Source organism: Oryctolagus cuniculus, chromosome 11 (genome assembly GCF_964237555.1).
Source record: "Oryctolagus cuniculus chromosome 11, mOryCun1.1, whole genome shotgun sequence".
Taxonomy (NCBI): Eukaryota; Metazoa; Chordata; class Mammalia; order Lagomorpha; family Leporidae; genus Oryctolagus; species Oryctolagus cuniculus.
In genome coordinates this window covers 16,382,736-16,401,127 of record NC_091442.1, presented here as the reverse complement: position 1 = coordinate 16,401,127, position 18,392 = coordinate 16,382,736, and the positions used below count along the sequence as shown (strand labels likewise).

General features: G+C 47.6%; 1 protein-coding gene across 12 annotated transcripts in view; it reads right to left on the bottom strand.

The window, feature by feature from the left end:
- Window positions 1-18,392, bottom strand: part of PTPRT (protein tyrosine phosphatase receptor type T) — a 1,128,555-nt gene that overhangs the window by 414,084 nt on the left and 696,079 nt on the right. For all 12 annotated transcript variants that reach the window (XM_070051826.1, XM_051846098.2, XM_070051827.1 and 9 more), the window contains exon 8: window positions 10,154-10,450. In XM_070051826.1, coding sequence (XP_069907927.1) covers window positions 10,154-10,450 — 297 coding nt within the window. The remainder of the gene's footprint in view (window positions 1-10,153; window positions 10,451-18,392) is intronic.

Genomic DNA, 18,392 nt, shown 5'->3' with positions numbered 1-18,392 from the left:
AAAGGTTAATTACTTTATAATTTCATTCTCCTAAAAAAAAAGCATGCTAAAATGGCTAATTTTAACTGTGCTTCTTGTCAGTAGGTTCATATAAATTCACTGTAATTAAACCAGATGTTTTCTTGTGCCTTAAAGTCAGGTGGTAATTTAAGGAAAATTTTCATTTCAACATAAGGAGAACGGAGTGCTATCAAAGGAAGTTTTCTCCTTTCCTCTCCACTACTCTCATTTCCTCCCCCTTTTTTTCTTCTTCTTTCTATTTCCAATCCTGAAAAGTGGGATTAACGAGGGTAGCTATGAGAAGTAACAACCCAGAATAAATAAAAACAGAGAGCACTGCACAAATCAACCGAAGTCCCCTGCCCTACTTTCCTGTCTAAATCATTTTTTTGCCTCTCCACTTCAGGTGCCATGTTGGGTGGTTGGTTGGTTATTGTTTGTCGTAAAAGTCTGGAATTGATGTAAGGAAAATCAAAATATTTTGAGAATAGTTCATAGGCCACCACACTATGTAAATGAATCTTGGGGAGAAAAGTCAAAGAGATTTAGATCATGTAAATCTACTCATATTCTGTAGTTGTGTTGGAGGGAAACTATTTTTCTAGATAAATATTTGCATCTTAAGATATCAAATACAGGCTTTTAACTGGACTACACAGTGGTATACTGCCAAATGTTTTACAACGAGCTCTCCAAGGTGAGGGGAAAAAAATACAAAGCTTGTGTGTTTGCCAAGTTCCTTGGGGTAAAGATTCCCACCACTGTCACTACAGGCAATGAACGTAACACTAGTTGTGGAGACGCTGATGATCAGCCCCAGCAGTCATGAATACAATAAATTGCACCGCACTACCCCTACCTTTTCAGTGTCCAGAAATGAGACCCTGTGCTATCATGAAAGGGACACGGACTTGAATGTCAGATATCTGTTAATTCATCGAAGCAGTCAACAAACAGTGAGCATATACAATGGACTGGCACGTCCCTGATTCTGGGGAATATAGTGAACTGAATAAAGCAAAACAAAGTTGCTATTCTCCTAAGGCCTACATTCCCTATGGAGGGACAGCTAATGAACTAACAGAACATGGATCCGATTTGCCACGGAGAAAAAAGAAGCAGAGAAGAGTTTTAGGAACATTTTGGCCAGGTGTACGGTTGTATATTAGGTAGTCAAGAAAGATTTCACAGGTGAGATCTGGGGACTCCATGAACGTCTTTCAGCACCGCTGCAGCGATAGCTTCTGCAGGCCAGTGTTTGGTGATCCTGAGAATGAAGGCTATCGGCACAAAGCCCATCTCAAGTCTGCATTTCAAGAACATAAACACACGTCTCCCTTCCCTTTATGAGATGCTGGGGTCATCTCTGGGAACATCCACAGTGCTCAGAGCTCTCATCGAGTTTTGCCTTTAGGATTTCTTCAGGCGTAGAGAGCTTTTCAGCCTTCCACGAAATGATGCCAGGCTGCTTTACTTGTTGTCTTCTCTACTTTTCTCCTACTTTCCTCTTTTTCAGGTTTTGCGTGTCAATTCTTGTTGGGACAAGTGATCCTATACCTATCAAGCGGAAGCCTCCTTTTAGTTTACTAGGACTTGAGAAACCAGATGATGAGGCCTTATTAGAAATGTGCGTAAAACATGGGTACTCATTCCAGAGATATGCCAATCTTCCTTACAATTAAGCTACATGAGCTTTCTAAGCTGAATTAAATGTACAATGATTATATGCTACTAATCATAGCAAATATCAAATACATAAATGTATTATACACCTTATTATAAATGATTGTATTTTATCTAATAATTAAAATTATGGGAGCCTGCATTTCCTTACTGTAAAATATGAACAATAATGATGCTTGCTCTTTTACATTCCATGCTAGTAAATGGATCCATATTGCTGCTGAAAATACAACAGGATATGACTTCTACAGAAAAGTATCTCTTAAGAGCCAGTGAAACCGTATTTGCATTTGACTTCAGCAATGCCACTTTTAGGAACTTCCTCTGAAATTACAGCTCCACAAATACCAAACAACATGTGCACAAAGTTATTTCCTGCAGGATTATCTGTGATGGCAAATAATGAAAATCACCTAATTGTACACTGAACAGTCGGACACACTGTGGAATATCCATAGACACAATGGAGTACTATAGAGCCAAAAAAAGAATGAAAAAATTCTAAGCAAACTGGTGTGGAATGATTTCCAGGACTTACTATGTAAACTGAGCCACAGTGTGCAAGGTTTATCCATTATGCTCTCTTTTATACAAAAAACAAGTGAAAGAAAACATTATTTAATCAATATAAAATTAACTATAGGAAGGAAACTAGAAGCGAAGGAAAATGGCTACTTTTCAAGTGTGCATAAGAATAGTGCAAAAGACAAATCCCACATTTTTTTTTCAGAAACACAAAGTGAAATATATTGTTTGAGTACTCGTTATAGCATTAAATTTCAATGTACAGCACATTAAGGATAGAGATCCTACATGAGGAGTAAGTGCACAGTGACTCCTGTTGTTGACTTTACCAATTGACACTCCTGTCTATGGCATCAGTAATCTCCCTATGCTCCAGTCATGAGTTTCCAAGGCTATGGAAGCCCTCTGAGTTCTCCGACTCTTATCTTGTTTAGACAAGGTCATAGTCAAAGTGGAGGTTCTCTCCTCCCTTCAGAGAAAGGTACCTCCTTCTTTGATGACCTGTTCTTTCCACTGGGATCTCACTCACAGAGATCTTTTGCCAGAGTGTCTTGGCTTTCCATGCCTGAAATACTCTCATGGGCTTTTCAGCCAGATCCGAATGCCTTTAGGGCTGATTCTGAGGCCAGAGTGCTATTTAGGACATCTGCCATTCTATGAGTCTGCTGAGTATCTCACTTACCATGTTGGATCACTCTCCCCTTTATTTACTCCATCGGTTAGCGTTAGCAGGTACTAGACTTGTCTATGTGCTCCCTTTGACTCCCAGTCCCTCCACCATGACCAACTGTGAACTGAAATTGATCACCTGGAACAGTGAGATGGCATTGGTACATGCCACCTTAAATCCCACATTTTCATGTGGAAGTTCATTTCTATTCTCTTCACATATACACACAGTGTAAAAATGTGAGGATGACATATTATTTGGTAACTAGATATAAATGTTGCTGTCACTGATTTAGACCCTGTCCATAGTAATACACCCTTATTTCTCATTTAATGATCCTTTTTCATGAATCATACATTATGATATTGATATCCCCACTTTCAAGAAAAATAATATACATATAAAATGCTTAAATATGGATTGAATATGGCAAAATGTTAAAAATTATTAAATCTAAAGTAGATAAATACTTGAGTAGTGCAAAACAGATAAGGTTGGTGATAACATTATCCCTTTTTAACACTCATGTGGTAACTGATTTAGGTGAGGCTTATCAGTGTGTTAACACCACTGAATGAAACTTCCAGGGGAACGGGACCCTCACACCATTTCCAAGCATCATTGCACTTCACAAAGGAGAAAAGGGAGAGGATCTGGGTGGTTCCCCTCTCATCCAAAAACCAAATGTAGCATCCCCAGGGCGGGTACCCTGACAGGCACCTCTCGACAAGAAACCATGAGCAACATGCAGACCACTCACACAATATTTTGTCCCAAATGTTTTGCATTCTGGCTTCATCACACGTAATCAGATTTAATATTATTAGAAATGTGAACATGGACTCTCCATTAGATTATATTAAAATCAATACTCAATTCCTTACGTGTTACAATGATGTTGTGGATATGTAGGATAATGTCTACTAGGGATGTGTGCTACAGAGTTTAGGAGCCAAGCATTATGATTTACTTCATTTTTAAAAAAGGATTTATTTACTTATTTGAAGTCAGAGTTACAGAGAGAAAGAGGCAGAGACAGAGAGAAAGAAAGATCTTCCATCTGCTGGCTCACTCCCCAGATACTTGCAAAGGCTAGGTTGGGCCAAGCTGAAGCCAGGAGTCAGGAACTTCATCTGGGTCTCCCAGATGGGTGGCAGGGGCCCAAACACTTGGGCCATGTTCCACTGATTTCCCAGGAGCATTAGCAGAAACCCGTGCCCATATCGGATGCCGGCATCTCAGGTTGTGGCTTTACTGGTATGCCATAACACCAGCCTCATGATTTACTCTCAATGGTTAAACACTGTATGTGTTTATGTGTACAACACTGCTGTACCATAATATCCATCAGTCTTTGTAAAGAAAAAGTAAATGCAGCAAAGTAATGACAAGGGCTGAATCTGGGTGGAGGGTTTCCGAGTCTCCTGTGTGTGACACTTTTCAAGTTCTCTATAGCTTAGAAACATTTCGTGACAAAATGTGGCTAAAGGAATATGTGAGCCATGGTAGGTAACGCGCCAATGGATGCCCAGTATAGGTGCTCAATCAGTGGCAGCCCAACTAGGACGCCATCATCATGGAGGTCGTGGCACAACACTGGCTGTGGCCTGGCAGAGGAGAAGTCACTAGGTAAGTCAGCTGTGGTTTGTCTCTGGGGGTTGTGGAACAGGGGAAAACAAAGAATCTCTTTGACGCTTTATCTACAGCTGCTTCCCAGAGGAAGTCATTGGGCTCCGGGGGCCATGAGCGCCTCTCTCTGGCAGCAGCAGACCCTCAGAGGCACTGGGGCACTGACATGACAAATTCTCCAAGTTTTCCAGGTGACAACTGCGCAGCACAGATGAAAGCAGTGTGAACGCAGTGAGCTCAGCCCAAGAGGCTGCTCTCTGGCGCCCCGAGGGGCGGCTCAGTTAATCACCCGGAGCCATGCTCTATGTCAGCTTGTCCTTGAGAGGCCTCATTCCCCAGCTCTCTCTAGGAAGAACCGAGCCCAGTGCTGGAGTGTGAAGGGGTCGACACTTGGCTGAGAACTTCCTTCAGCCCAGGGGTTTCTGAGGCTTCAAGGCAGCTACGGAACTGGCGCCTCGTGTGTTGGTGTCCGTAATATAAGGTCCACACATCCCTGCGGTTTTATGAGTGATGTTCAATGTACATTTAGCTTCCAACATTGTAGTTCTCACTATTTTGACAAAGGCTTTGTGTTGTTGTTTTGATTTTCTTGGTGGTGAGAAGGATGAAGGCAGAGGAAAGCCTGCCTTAAAGCTGGCACTGTGGGTTTGCTGGTGCATAACAGGTAATCTTCGAAGAGCAAGAAGGTTGGAAGAGGATAATGTTTTAAGTTCATTTATTTGAAAAAGAGAGAGAGGGAGAGAAGGAGAGGGAGGAGAGAGAGGGAGGGAGGGAGGGAGGAGGGGAGAGAGAGAGAATATGTTCCTTCCACTGGTCCATTTCCCAAATGCCCACACAGCCAAGGCTGAGAAAGGCAAAAGTCAGAAACTAGGATCTCCATCCAGGTTTCCTATGTGGGTGATAGAACCCAAGTCTTGAGCCAGTATCTGCTGCCTTCCAGGGTGCCCATTAGTAGGAAGTAGAACAGAAGTGGAGGTGGAATTCCAACCAGGTGCTGTGATAATGGAAGGCAGGTGTCCCAAGTGGCAGCTTAACCCATTGCACCACAATGCACACCCTGGGTAGAGCATCTTCAGGAAATGCCCTGACTTCCTTCCCGACAAAATCCCACATAGCACACCCATCTCCTGGGTCTGAACGTTCACACTGATTTTCAACAGTGACTCCTCCCTGGATGACACCTTGAAGACAGCATGAAGCCACCCTTTGTGCCCTGATTCTGCGTCTCCAATCAGGCACTGAGTGCGCCTATGCTATATTTTCTGAAACCAGTTCAAAGAGTGGCCCAGAGCCCTGGGGAAGTTTTGTAGGGTAGCTGGGTGGCTTCTGAGTTGCATGTGCCAGTCACCTTTACCAAGAAACATTCTTCTGTAAGTTACTACAAATGCTACATTTGTTAAAAACTTAGAATCACTGTGTATTCATCCACCCCCATTTAATGTGCACAACAATCTACAAGGCAGGTGTCACTCCCCCTCTTCATGGAGGAACGACACAGGACCCTGCGCTGTTCTTTTGTCTGCTCGGCCCTCCCCGGGTTTGCTGCTGGTTCTTCCCGGGTTGGCTGCCGTCCCTTCCACCTCCGTGGAAGGGCGGTTCCCCCTGCCACTTTCCCCACTTCCGCAGGGGAGCGGCACACTGCCGGCCGGCTCTCTCGGGGGCTGCTCAGATGTTCCTCAGGTGTTCCTTCAGATAGATGTTCCTGGTGCATGTTGTCTCTCTCCTCCTTTATAGTCCTCTTCCACCAATCCCAACTCTGCTACCCACACGCCGAGTATGCTGCTCTCCTCCAATCAGGAGCAGGATCAGCTCCTGCAGGTCATCACTCAAGTTGGCGAGAGGCAGTTGCGTAGAGGTTGTTACTCCCTTCTCAGCGCCATATTGTGGGAGAGCAGATGCATAGAATAAGTCTTAATTCCAGTAACAGTCTAGTCCGAGTTGCTCCCCACAGGCAGGTTCTTTTATTAACTCCAATTTAGAGTGGACGGAACCCTGGCACTAAGAGGTTAAATAATGTGTCCCAGGCATACCTGGTTCCAGAGTTCAACTTCTCAGTGCAGTGTTCTACCTGCTGGAGAAGGGGCTGGGTGTTTTTCTAACAATGGAGCCAGTTCTAGAGAACACTCAGGGGGCTTTATCAGAAGCCAAACTCCAGGGCCACAGCTCTGGGCTGCAGGACCAAGGCAAGACGAGATGCCTGCCCCTCTGTGGGAGTGTCTGAGCATGGCTCGCAGGAAGCAGACCACTCAACTCTGCTAGGAATAGGCGGTTGTTGGAAGTGGGGGAGGTAGGGGGCTCTATCCACAGATGAGCGTGATTCATTCTAAGGCCAGGAAGTGGAGGGTGTAAGTAAGGGGGGGGGTGTAAGGTGACCGAAGCCGGATCCTCTCTGCTGTGGCCACCTCCAGGGCTGGCCCAGAGCCCACTGTGCAGGCGCTGCAGAGGCGGTAGATGCAAGGATGAATTTCAAGGGGTTGAGAGGGGCTTGTCAGGAGGGTGAGCTGTTTCAGGATGGGAGCTGGTGGGGTGTGAGAACTGGGGGGAAGGGTGAGAAGAGGCTGTCTTTCCCTGATCTCCTTATAGGACTTTGGAGCCATGGATGAGTTTCTGGCTCCCTCACAGGACATAACTCAGGGTCCCCTGGAAGCGGTTTCCACGAAACAAGAGTGCCAGACAGGACTGCGTGGTAGAGTTTCTGTCTTGAGATTCTCAGGCTAGTCTGAGTCAAATGGCGGTATTTACCCAGTGCAGCTGACAATGAAAAATAAATCCCTCAGGAGCCCATTACACCATGTTTCTGCTCCTGGACCCTTGGTCTGGATGGGCGGAGACAGTTCCTGAAACTCTACCTCCTAATCTCCCCTTACCCACTCAGGTCCTCAGCATGGGGTGACAGCTCCCTGTCCTACCTTGAGTGCCCTCCCTGCAGAGCTACACTGCAGACTCGGTAGTAGCCTCCCTTTGCAGGACTGGGCTCAGAACAGAACCCCAATTTCCTTCCCTTCCTGTTTGGCTTCCCCCTTATCAATCTCCATCGATTCACTTCCTTAATCAATCACTTGACACAGATTTTCAACTCAGATTCTGCTTCTAGGGAATTAACTGGAGATACTCCGCAAAGCCAGCAGTAGCCTGGCTGGAGAGAAAGCCGAAATGCAGTCATGAGCAAGTGTTTCTCGGGTGAGTCCCAGAACTGGCAGATTCTGTCCCATTAATATACAAACGCCTGGGAAGGAACATTTGAGTCAGTTTGAAGCAGTCAAGGAAAGCCTCCTGGAGGAAGCAACATTGGAGCGAGGAATTGAAGGATGAACAGAGCGTGTCCTGCAAACGTGGAGGGAGAGTCCACTCTAAGTAGGAGAAGCGGCAAGGGTGAGAGGAGAGGCAAGGAAAGTTCTGTGTTCCAAGAGTGTAAAGTGCTCCATATTCTTAGAGCCTCCAAAGGGAGGTGTGTTGGCGGGCAAACTGAAGAAGCAGATGCATAAGGGCCTGCAGGGTACGGAGGTGAAGGGAGGCAGTGGGGGTAGAGGCTGGCTCTTAGGGCGACTTTCAGGTCTCTGTCTTGAACTACCGGATGCAGTGCTTAAAGATGAGAAACTGCTCTAGTCTGAATAGGATTTGGACTCCAAACTCATGCAGGACTTCAAGGCCCAAAGTCACAGGTTAATAGTACTAAGAAAGGAAGACATCTAATCCAATTATGGCATGTGGGATGATGGGCCCAGCAGAAGGTTTTGGCGTCATTGGGGTTATGCCCTTCTGTCTCCGTTCGTGCCCCCCGCGCTCTCCCTGTTCGTGCCCTGCGCGCTCTCTCTGCATGCAGCGGCTTCCGCGAATCACACAGCCTAGCTCACGTTTCCACCACTGGTATTCAATCTAAGTTCCCCGGGCTAACCTGGCGAATTCAACCTGGCTCACGTCTCCGCCTTTTGGTTTGGCTTCCCGTCTTTTGCTCCCCGGGCTAATCTGACGGATTCCAACCTGGCTTACGCATCTCTGCCTCTGGTTTTAGATTTTCGCCTTTTGCTCCCCAGGCTGACTTGAAGAATTCCAACCTGGCTTACGTCTCCGCCTCAGCCTGCCCCTGCGGCTTCAATTTCCCTAACATTTTTCTCTACCCGGTATGTTTCCTAACTTTTCTTCCAACAATATTCCCCTCTCATTTCTCCTGGCTTCTCCCCACAGTCCGTATCCAAGTCTAAGTTTCTTCTAGGTTTCACTTTCGCTTTCAACCTTAGAGATTTCTCCCAGCTTCCCCCCGTAGTCCATATCCGAGTCTATGCCTAGGCTTTCGATAGCTTCTTCTGGCACCTTTTCCGTCCAGCTTTTCCCTAGGCTCTTTGCTAGTCTCTCTCTCCAGTATTTTCCCACTTCTTCCCGTTTCTTCCCTCCTAGGTTTCCTATCCGAGTCACGGCACCATTATGTCGCTCCCCCTCTTCGTGGAGGAATGACACAGGACCCTGCGCTGTTCTTTTGTCTGCTCGGCTCTCCCCGGGTTTGCTGCTGGTTCTTCCCGGGTTGGCTACCAACCCTTCCACCTCCGTGGAAGGGCGGTTCCCCCTGCCACATTCCCCACTTCTGCGGGGGAGCGGCACACTGCCGGCCGGCTCTCTCGGGGGCTGCACAGGTGTTCTCAGATGTTCCCCTTAGATGTTCCTGGTGCATGTTGTCTCTCTCCTCCTTTATAGTCCTCTTCCACCAATCCCAACTCTGCTACCCACACGCCGAGTATGCTGCTCTCCTCCAATCAGGAGCAGGATCAGCTCCTGCAGGTCATCACTCAAGTTGGTGAGAGGCAGTTGCGTAGAGGTTGTTACTCCCTTCTCAGCACCATATTGTGGGAGAGCAGATGCATAGAATAAGTCTTAATTCCAGTAACAGTCTAGTCCGAGTTGCTCCCCACACCCTTCAAGGGTCTTTCTCCCAAGAGGGTTGGTTACAAAAGGCAGGTTGGGTCGAGCTGCTCTCTGCTTCCTGGCTCACCACGTGACCCATCGTCTGGTCTCACCAAAGGGCTAAACCAGTGGAGACTGCCTGGTCTTGGACTGTGAACCTCCAAAACTGATCCAAAATAAGCCTTCTTCCTTCATAAAAGCTTGTCTTAGAAATTTAACTATAGGAGTGAAAAGTCAATTATGTAGGCACTCAAGGAGAAATGTTAGAATGCAAGAGGATATTTGCTTTTGAAGACTTTGAGTTTTAAGATGTTTGCTGGATGTGCAGGTGAACAGCCAGTTGTAGGTGCATTCAATGTATGTGCTAAGCTTTTTAGAATTCTTACAGAATCCCAAGATCAACATGTTGAAGCACTATGATGTACGCTTCCTCCTGGGGGAGGCATCTGTGTATTAAACCTTGGATAGGGGATGTGGAATATAACGAGAAGGGGGAATGAGGTAAAGAAGGGTGCTCAGGAGTGCACGTCTGTGACAGAGCTCCTGCTATGTACGGGGACAGCATCCCCTGCAGTTGTACACTGCACAGCCCAGTGGGTCCTTCACTGAAAGTCTTGGGAAAGAGGCAGATACAAAAAAGGAGGAGATTAAAAATGAGGAAAAACAAAAAATCTCCCAATCGATTGGCAGAACCCAATGAACAAGCCCAACATTCCCCATCCCCCAGCTAGATCGCCTCTCCCCACTCACCGTCCTCCTCGGTCTGCACCACCAGTTCCTCGCTCTCCATCCGGCCCTCAGGGTTGGACAGCAGGAGCCGCAGACGGATGGTCATGAAGGGGCGCAGGCCCCGCAGGGTGTAGTGGGAAGAGGTCTGGATGACCTCCTCGGCCTCATACTGCTGCTGGTTGAACACGTACTGGTACTGCACCGTGAGGTTGTAGCTATGGCAACGGGTCACTGCATAGCCAAAGGGCTCCCACTGCAGGGTCAGCTGCCGGGCTCGGATGTCCACAATCTCCACATTCTGCGGCCCATGCACTGGGTCTGCAAGACACACAAGCAAGACACGGAGCTCAGAGGAGACTGCCAAGAACGTGGACTGGGTGTTCCACAGTAGAGGAGAGAGCGGCTCTTCCAGGCTGACTTCAATCACTCAGCCACTGCCTTCATGATTTTTGCCATGTGCAGCACAATTTACATTTTTCTAGAAATCAATCTTTTTCTTATTATATTTGAGCATCTACAAGAAAACATAAATATACCAAGGGGAAACTTGCCATACATCATTTGCTATAAATAAACGTTAACCATAAAAGTAAATGCAAAACTATTAAATTCTGTTTATTTATCCATCTATCAGTATGAAACAGAGAGGTCCCTTCCATTGGTTTACTCCCCACATGTCTGCAACAGATGAAGCTGGGCCAGGCTGAAGCCAGAAGCCAGAAATACAATCCAGGTCTCCCACACAGATGGCAAGGCACACATCAACAGGAAGCTGGAATTGGGATCAGAGCCAGCATTAAAACCAAGGTTCTCCCTCTCTGGGAGGCAGGTGTTGCAACTGGTCGTTTAACTTCTTGGCCAAACACCTGCCATTCTTAAAGGGTGCCACTTAAACCCATCTTGAGTATGACCAACAACACACTTCCAGGATATATAGCCATGTGATACATAATGGCATTTTGGTCAATGATAGATTGCCCATAGGAGTGTACATGATACACAGCCTATCCCAGCGAGGTCTGTGTAAATACACTCCATGTCACACACACCACTACAAAATCACCTAGTGCCTCATTTCTCAGCACATGCCCCATTGTTAAGTGACTGGCGACTGTGTGTAGACAGCTGCTGACTTCAGATCTGCCACAGCCCCTCCCTGTGGAGCTGGCCTCACTTCTTCCATTAACAGCATCTGGATGTACAAGAGGGAAACCGAGTCACACCCTTGCTGCACAGCACCCAGTGTAGCCACAGGCCGCCATGACCCAGTGTCTCTGCCCTGGGATCTCGGTCTTTTCCATGATAACACAACTTACCATGTCACAGCCTGTGTCCCAGCCCTTCACTCTCCTTTCCCTCCTGTCTGCTTTCTCCAAAACTGGTCCCTGCAGGAACATCATTCTATAAACATATCTCACCAGGCCTTCTCTTCCCAGGACTGTCCTCTCCTCCACCCCTCCCAGGCTCCCACATAGAACACTGGATAATCTTATTTTATTACTGATGCTTTGTTCATACAAATTAAATAGATGTTTTACATTAAACAGATAATGGAAAACAAGTTTTTCTTTTTTTTTTTTTAAATTCTCACATGGGAAGCTCATTCCATGTTAAGATTAGGCATTTGTTATGGTAAAAACGCAACTTCTTGTGTGATAGTATCCCCTGCAAGTCTGTGTGCCACATTCTCTTAAGTTAAACACAGGCTTGAGATTAACTCAGTATTTCCCCCATAGTGCTTATAGGACTTTGTCAAGTTGTGCCAACTCTTTGGGTCTCTTTTTTTTTATTTAATTTGTAAAATGGTAACGGAAGCTAATATCAAGGACCGGAAGGAGAAATGTGAAGTGTAATGTTTGTAATGAGAAGTGAAATGTTTGCAAAGCAGTTATAATTGCATTTGGAACATAAGAAGGACTGAATATATGGCAGCTTGGATTTCTGCGTGTGTGATTTTGGCGATTTCAGCAATAGGAATAGTAATAAAAGTAGTAATAGTACCTGAGTATCTTAATAGTGGCATAGTAATAAAAGTAGTAACAACAGTACCTGAGTATCTTAAAAGTGGCATAGTAATAAAAAGTAGTAACAACAGTACCTGGGTATCTGAAAAGTGGCAGTGCTGGTAGCAGCCACGCGTGAAACGAGGGATAGGATTCTGTCATCTTTTTGGTTCCCTAGAGCATCGAGGGGTGCAGCTGCACTTGCAGTAAGGAGTAGGGCTGGGAGCTCTTCTACCTGCCGAGTGCCCGGATCTGTCCCCATGCGGAAGACAGAAGACGTCCTGTCACTAGTGTCAGAGCCTTACGAAGGAGCATTCATTCACAGAAAGGTCAGGGAGCCCAGGGAGCCAGCCGGAGCTTTGCACACAGCTGTTGGCTGGCAGCTGCTGGGGAGAACAGCATTCCCGGCCTCAGCTCAACTGAGGAGGTCACTGCCACTCTCACAGCCCAATCATTCATGCACAAGGGTCCTTTGTGCAAAGGACAGTTGGTGTCCCAAAAGCAAATGGGTGACTTTGAGACTGTGACATCGAACAAGCTGTTGCTGAGGGCCTGTGGCGCTAACCCCATGCAGATGGAAGGTAGAAGTACGGTCGCTGCAGTAGCTGGGGTCTCCGATGGGTTAAATCTCACAGCTGCAGTAGCTGGGGTCTCCGATGGGTTAAACCTCACAGCGGCTCTGGCTGCAAGCGCAGGGGTGGCAGAGCTGCTCCCTGGGAGCTCCCGAGCACCCCGCCAGCCTCGCCCAGTGGGGGCCTGTCCACTTGTCCAGACACGAGAATGTGCCTGGCAGGAGGCCGCCCACGCCCTCGGCACCTCTTCAGCGTCCCTCTCTTGGGTTGCACCCTCCAAGCCAGCGCCAAGCCCAGTCAGATGAGCGCCCTCACTTTGCTCTTGCTCTCCCTTGTGAGGGAGTGAGGACACACTCAAGGCCAAAGCAGAGAGCGCGTTTATCAGGCATCTGCACTCTACCGTATCACATAGGAAATGCAACAGCCGTGATTCCCCAGGACGGCTTCACAGCACACGCAGAGCAGAAAGAACACATCGTCATTAGGCAGCTGCAGCCACACCTGCTGGCTTCTTGCTCCTGAATCATCCTAGGACCCTGGGAGGGAGGAATGGGAAGCCCACCACTTTACAGATGAATACATTGAGGCTCCGAGAAATCTAGAAGCTTGTGCTGAGTAGCAAGGCTGGCAAGTAACAGAGCGAGGTTCTGAACTGGGTCTGACCCTACACCTGGTGAACAGAGTAAGGGCATCTGTTGGATGAGTATCTGTTGGATGGCTGTTCATGCTGTTTTGTAAATCTGACAACAGCCTAAGGGGAGGGTATCCCTACCCCCCTCCTAGAAGAAGCCACATCTCTGTGAGATGAAATGGTCGTCCATCCTAAACCTGTACAGTGAGTGGTAGAGCTGATAGATTTAGTCTGTGTGCATTCAAGCCCTCTGTACGGCCCCTGCTCCATGACACCACCAGAGACTGAGAGCAGGAAAAGAAGACAAACAGGAGGCACATCACAGTTCCCAGGCATCCAAGGACAACTCAGAAGGATGGACTGAGAAGGCCAAAGACTGTAAGGCAGAAATTTCTTAACCCCCAGGAGCCTGGGACCAGCCAGAGGGGCCAATGTAGAGACTTAAATACAGTTAGTGCCGGGCTGATCACCAGTCTGTCTTCCCATCTCTGGGCTCTATTCATCCTATAGCTCACCTGTGCAAATAAATATATTTTTATTTGAAAGGCAGAGTTACAGAGAGAAGGGGAGAGATCGTCCATCTGTTGATTCACCCCCAAAATGGCTGAAACAGGCAGGGCTGGGCCAGGCTGAAGCCAGGAGTCTGGAAATTGATCTGAGTCTGCCATGCGGATGGCAGGGGCCCAAGGACTTGGGTCATCTTCTGCTGCTGTCCCAGGTACATTAACAGGGAGCTGGATCTGAAGTGGAGCAGCTGGGATTCCAACCAGCACGGATATGGGATGCAGGTGTCACAGGTGGTAGTTTAACCTGGTAGCCCCAAATCGACACCTTTCTCTCCTATTTTTTAAAATATTTTATTTATTTGAGAGGCAGAATTGCAGAGAGAAAGAGAGGGAGAGACACAGAAAGGTCTTCCATCTGCTGGTTCACTCCCCAAATGCCTGCAATGGCCGGAGCTGCGACAATCCAAAGCCAGGAGTCAGGAGCCTCTCTGGGTCTCCCACGTGGGTGCAGGGTTTCAAGCACTTGGGCCATCTTCTACTGCTTTCCCAGGTCATAGCAGAGAGCTGAGTCGGAAGAGGAGCAACTGGGACTCGAACCGGCACCTATACGGGATGCCAGCACTGCAAGCAGAAGCCTAGCCTACTGTGCCACAACGCCAGCCCCCTTTGTATCCTCTTAAAGGAAAAAGCCTGGGAGGCCACCATTATAAAGAGGACCACGGGAACTGTGAGCTTGCCATGTGACAAAGAGGCTCCCTCACAGAGCAAGGAAGACGGGGCACAGGAAAAGCCATTTGCTGCCTTCCAAGCATGCACGACTGACTATCCAGGCAGGTCACAGGGTACGGAGCATCGGCCAGAGCCTGGCTTGAAGCCGGACTCCAGCACTCACCAGCTGTGCAACCTTGGGCAAAGGCACTGCATCCCTGATCCTGCACCTCCTATTCTATAAAGTGGAAGTCATCACCCGGATCTCGGAGGGCTGTCAATGAGAACAAAATGAACTGGAGAGAGAGAAAAGGGCCTTTCCCTAACCGTGGGTGTTCCTCTTAGGACAGCCTTCCCTGGAGAAATGCCTTAGGAAGCCTGTCTGGAGGAGAAGCTGTACTGTCAAGCAATGGGTTTGAGTTGAGCCTCCAGACAAAAAAGAAGACACTGGGGCTGGGCTGAGGAGTTGGAGGGGTGAGGTGAACAAATGGCAGGATGTTAGGGGTAGCCCAATAGGATCGTTCCCTCCCTGACTCCTAGACCCACCAGGGCCTTACATGCCTCACAGCTATTTCCCATGACTCAGTCTCCTGTGCATTACAGGATAGACTGGGATATGCATAGCTTGGGCAAACTAAGGTACCGCAGGGACACAGGGGCAGAGGCCAAGGGGACTCGGAAAGTATGCAGTTCAGTTCCTACACATAAGGGAAGGAGGGCTCTGGTGGACCTACAGGGCAGATGCAGGTAAGTGGAAGGGCTTTGTAAACCCAAGAACTCCCATTCCAGAAAGGGAACAAAAACGCTATTAGATGTCAGCTCTGGGATGGGGGCTACCCTTAGCACTTGCCTCTAGAAAACCACTCTATGGAATAGGAACTCAAGGCTCGGTGGAGGGAGGGAATTTACCCAGGGCCACACAACCTAGTCCCCACACTCTGTGGCCTTCACACAGTTCTGTCACACCCAGCATCTGCCATGCCACCCAAGAACCTGCTTGGCCACGTGTCTGTCTGCCCTCCCCGGCTGCAAGGGACAATGTTTGCTTTGTCCTGAAACCCTAGTGCATAGCACAAGGCCTGTTGCGGGGGGTGGGGGTGGGGTAACTGCTGTGAGAACAGAGGGAGACCTGTTCTTGGGGGCTGAGCTCACACCTCCTGACTTCCCGGTCCCTGTTCTCAGTCCTGTCCAGCAATCAGCACAGGCTGGAAGGCGAACACTTCATTTATTTATTTATTTATGTATTTTGGCATGCCAGTAACAGAACGTCCCCAAATCCTTTACAGTGGAAACACATTTTCAGAATGCATGATGGAAACATTTATGCTTTCAATCTGACCCCCCCTAAACCTTGGCCGCCCAACTCAGCTTCTGGTCCAGTAATTGCCTGCAGCAGGGAGAGTCTCAGGTTTACATTTGGGTTGGCGCAAACTAGTTGGAAATTGCTGAGAAAGCCTTGTGTGTGCAGTAGAGATTGGTTTGTTGAATTTACATCCCCCGTGTAAATACGGCCAAGCCTCCAGCCTGTGGTTTCTGCCTCCAGATAAGGCCCTGTCCATATGACCTCCTTGAGTAACAGCCTGCAGGCCAAGAAGATAGCAAACAGTGCAAGGAGAGTGCAGCTTTTCCAGGGAGGTGGAAAATCATGCTCTGATGGAAAATCAAAGTGGCTCAGCCTCTGGGCATCCCGACTCCATGTCCTGAGAATGGGTCCTGGCCTTCATCAGACCGCCATCTTTCCATGGCAAGAGGTCAGCACCCACAGGTTGTGTCCACCTGGCCTCTGTTCTCCTGGATGGACCAGTCTCCAGGTACCAGACATCCCATAATTACCTGCCCCAGCAGTGCCAAGCTCACATGCAAAGCCTATATGGTTTTCCCTTGGTCTGCCTTCCTGGGAGCACCATGGGGCCCAAGAGGAGTCTGGAGAGAGGACAGAACTTGTACATGAGGACCGAGGTCTCCACACGCATGTGCATTGACCCTTCTTGGTGGAGGGATGAAGCTGGGTCAAAGGAGAGGGAAAGGGGCAACAGGTCTCCATGTGTCCTGTTATGAAGATGTGTGTGCCTGTGTGTATGCACACGGGTGCATGACTGAGGCTCTCATGTTTTTGGAACCTGCTTCATTCCTCTGCTCGTTCCTCCCTTCCCACGTCAGCACTCTCTGAAGCACCAGGTCCATCCCGAAGTACTACAATGTGGGCCTAATTCTCTCACCTCATCTTCATGCTCACTCCACAAATCGAACCCTGTATTCCTAAAGCAAAGTGTAGCATCCGAACCCTCCTTGTATTTGCCAGGCTGTTTCCCTATTTGGAGTGCCACCAACAAATCCTAGTTGAATATATTCAAGGCCCAGTTCCAATGCCACCTTTGCTTATAACTTTTTCCACGGGTCTCCTCTGCACACAATGGATGCCTCCTTTACCCGTGTTCTTTAATATGCTACATACTTCTGACAAAGCTCTTATCAAATTGCAGGGTAACTCTTCATGTTTGGTTCCTGTTCACCTTCCCTGCTAACCAATGAGCCTCTAGGTCTCTTCATTTTTATCACCGGAACATACAGCTGCCAAACAAACAAATAAGCATAGATGATGACTGAAGAACAAACCAGAATTGAGTTCCTATCACAGAGGCAAAAATATTAAGTAATAGGAGTGAGCTGGAATTCTCTTTACACTCCAATTGTTAAGGGCAATCCCATGGCTACATACAAATTGGCTCCTTGTTTTGTTCTTTTCGGACTCAACTTCTGGTCTCCATCCCTGCTGTCAGTAGCGATAGCTGTCGAATCGCCTAATGACCTTAATCAAAGCAGAGCACCTTATTAAAAAGGAAGCAGCAAAGCAGATTTCCAATTCATGAATTTGCTATGTATTCATCTTTGCATGTGGAGTTGGCTAGAACACATGTACTGTTCAAAGCTGAACCTAAATTGAGATAATTTGGGGCATGGGACTGCAAATGTGGAGGTGGATAGCTTGTATGTAAAATTAATTTTTTATCCATTTTGAGATGCAATTTGAGTTCCTTTCAAATTAAATTGCAATGGAGTCCGAGGCAGCTGGAAACATTATTGCCAACATAATTTGATACTGCAAGAGCAGTAATACGTTGACAGATAGTTCGATGTGACCATTAATTTGCAATTTCTGCAAAGAAATGATACACGAAGGGGAGAAAAAGGTAAAAGGAACAAAATTAAAATCCATCTTCTTTCCAGCTTTCCGTAAACCCACTCTCTTGCTTACTTTCTGTTATGTCCTCTAATTTATCTCAGATATTTGGTGGATAGGAATTTGTGTTGAATATTACCATGGTCATCTAATAAACATAGGCAAGGTTTGCAGCCAGCACTGTGGCACAGTGTGTTAACGTCCTGGCCCGCAGTGCCAGCATCCCATATGGGTGTCAGTTCAAGACCCAGCTGCTCCACTTCTGATCCAGCTCTCTGCTATGGCCTGGGAAAGCATACAAGATGGCCCAGGTCCTTGGGCACCTGCACCCACGTGGGAGACCTGGAGGAAGCTCCTGGCTTCAGATCAGTGCAGCTCTGGCTGTTGCGGCCAATTGGGGAGTGAACCATCGAATGGGAGACCTTTCTTTCTCTCTCTGCCTCTCCTCTCTCTGTGTAACTCTGACTTTCAAATAAATAAATCAATCTTTAAAAAAATGTAGGCAAGGTTAGCAATCTGAAGCTTCCTTTGGGGGATCCAGGCCATCTTGCAATCCAGAAACACAGGACCCTTCCTGTCCAGACAATTAGAATCACCTGAAGGTGGGGCACGTTACCTCGTAACATGCTAACTTCAGAGAGCACAGCACAGTTGCCACC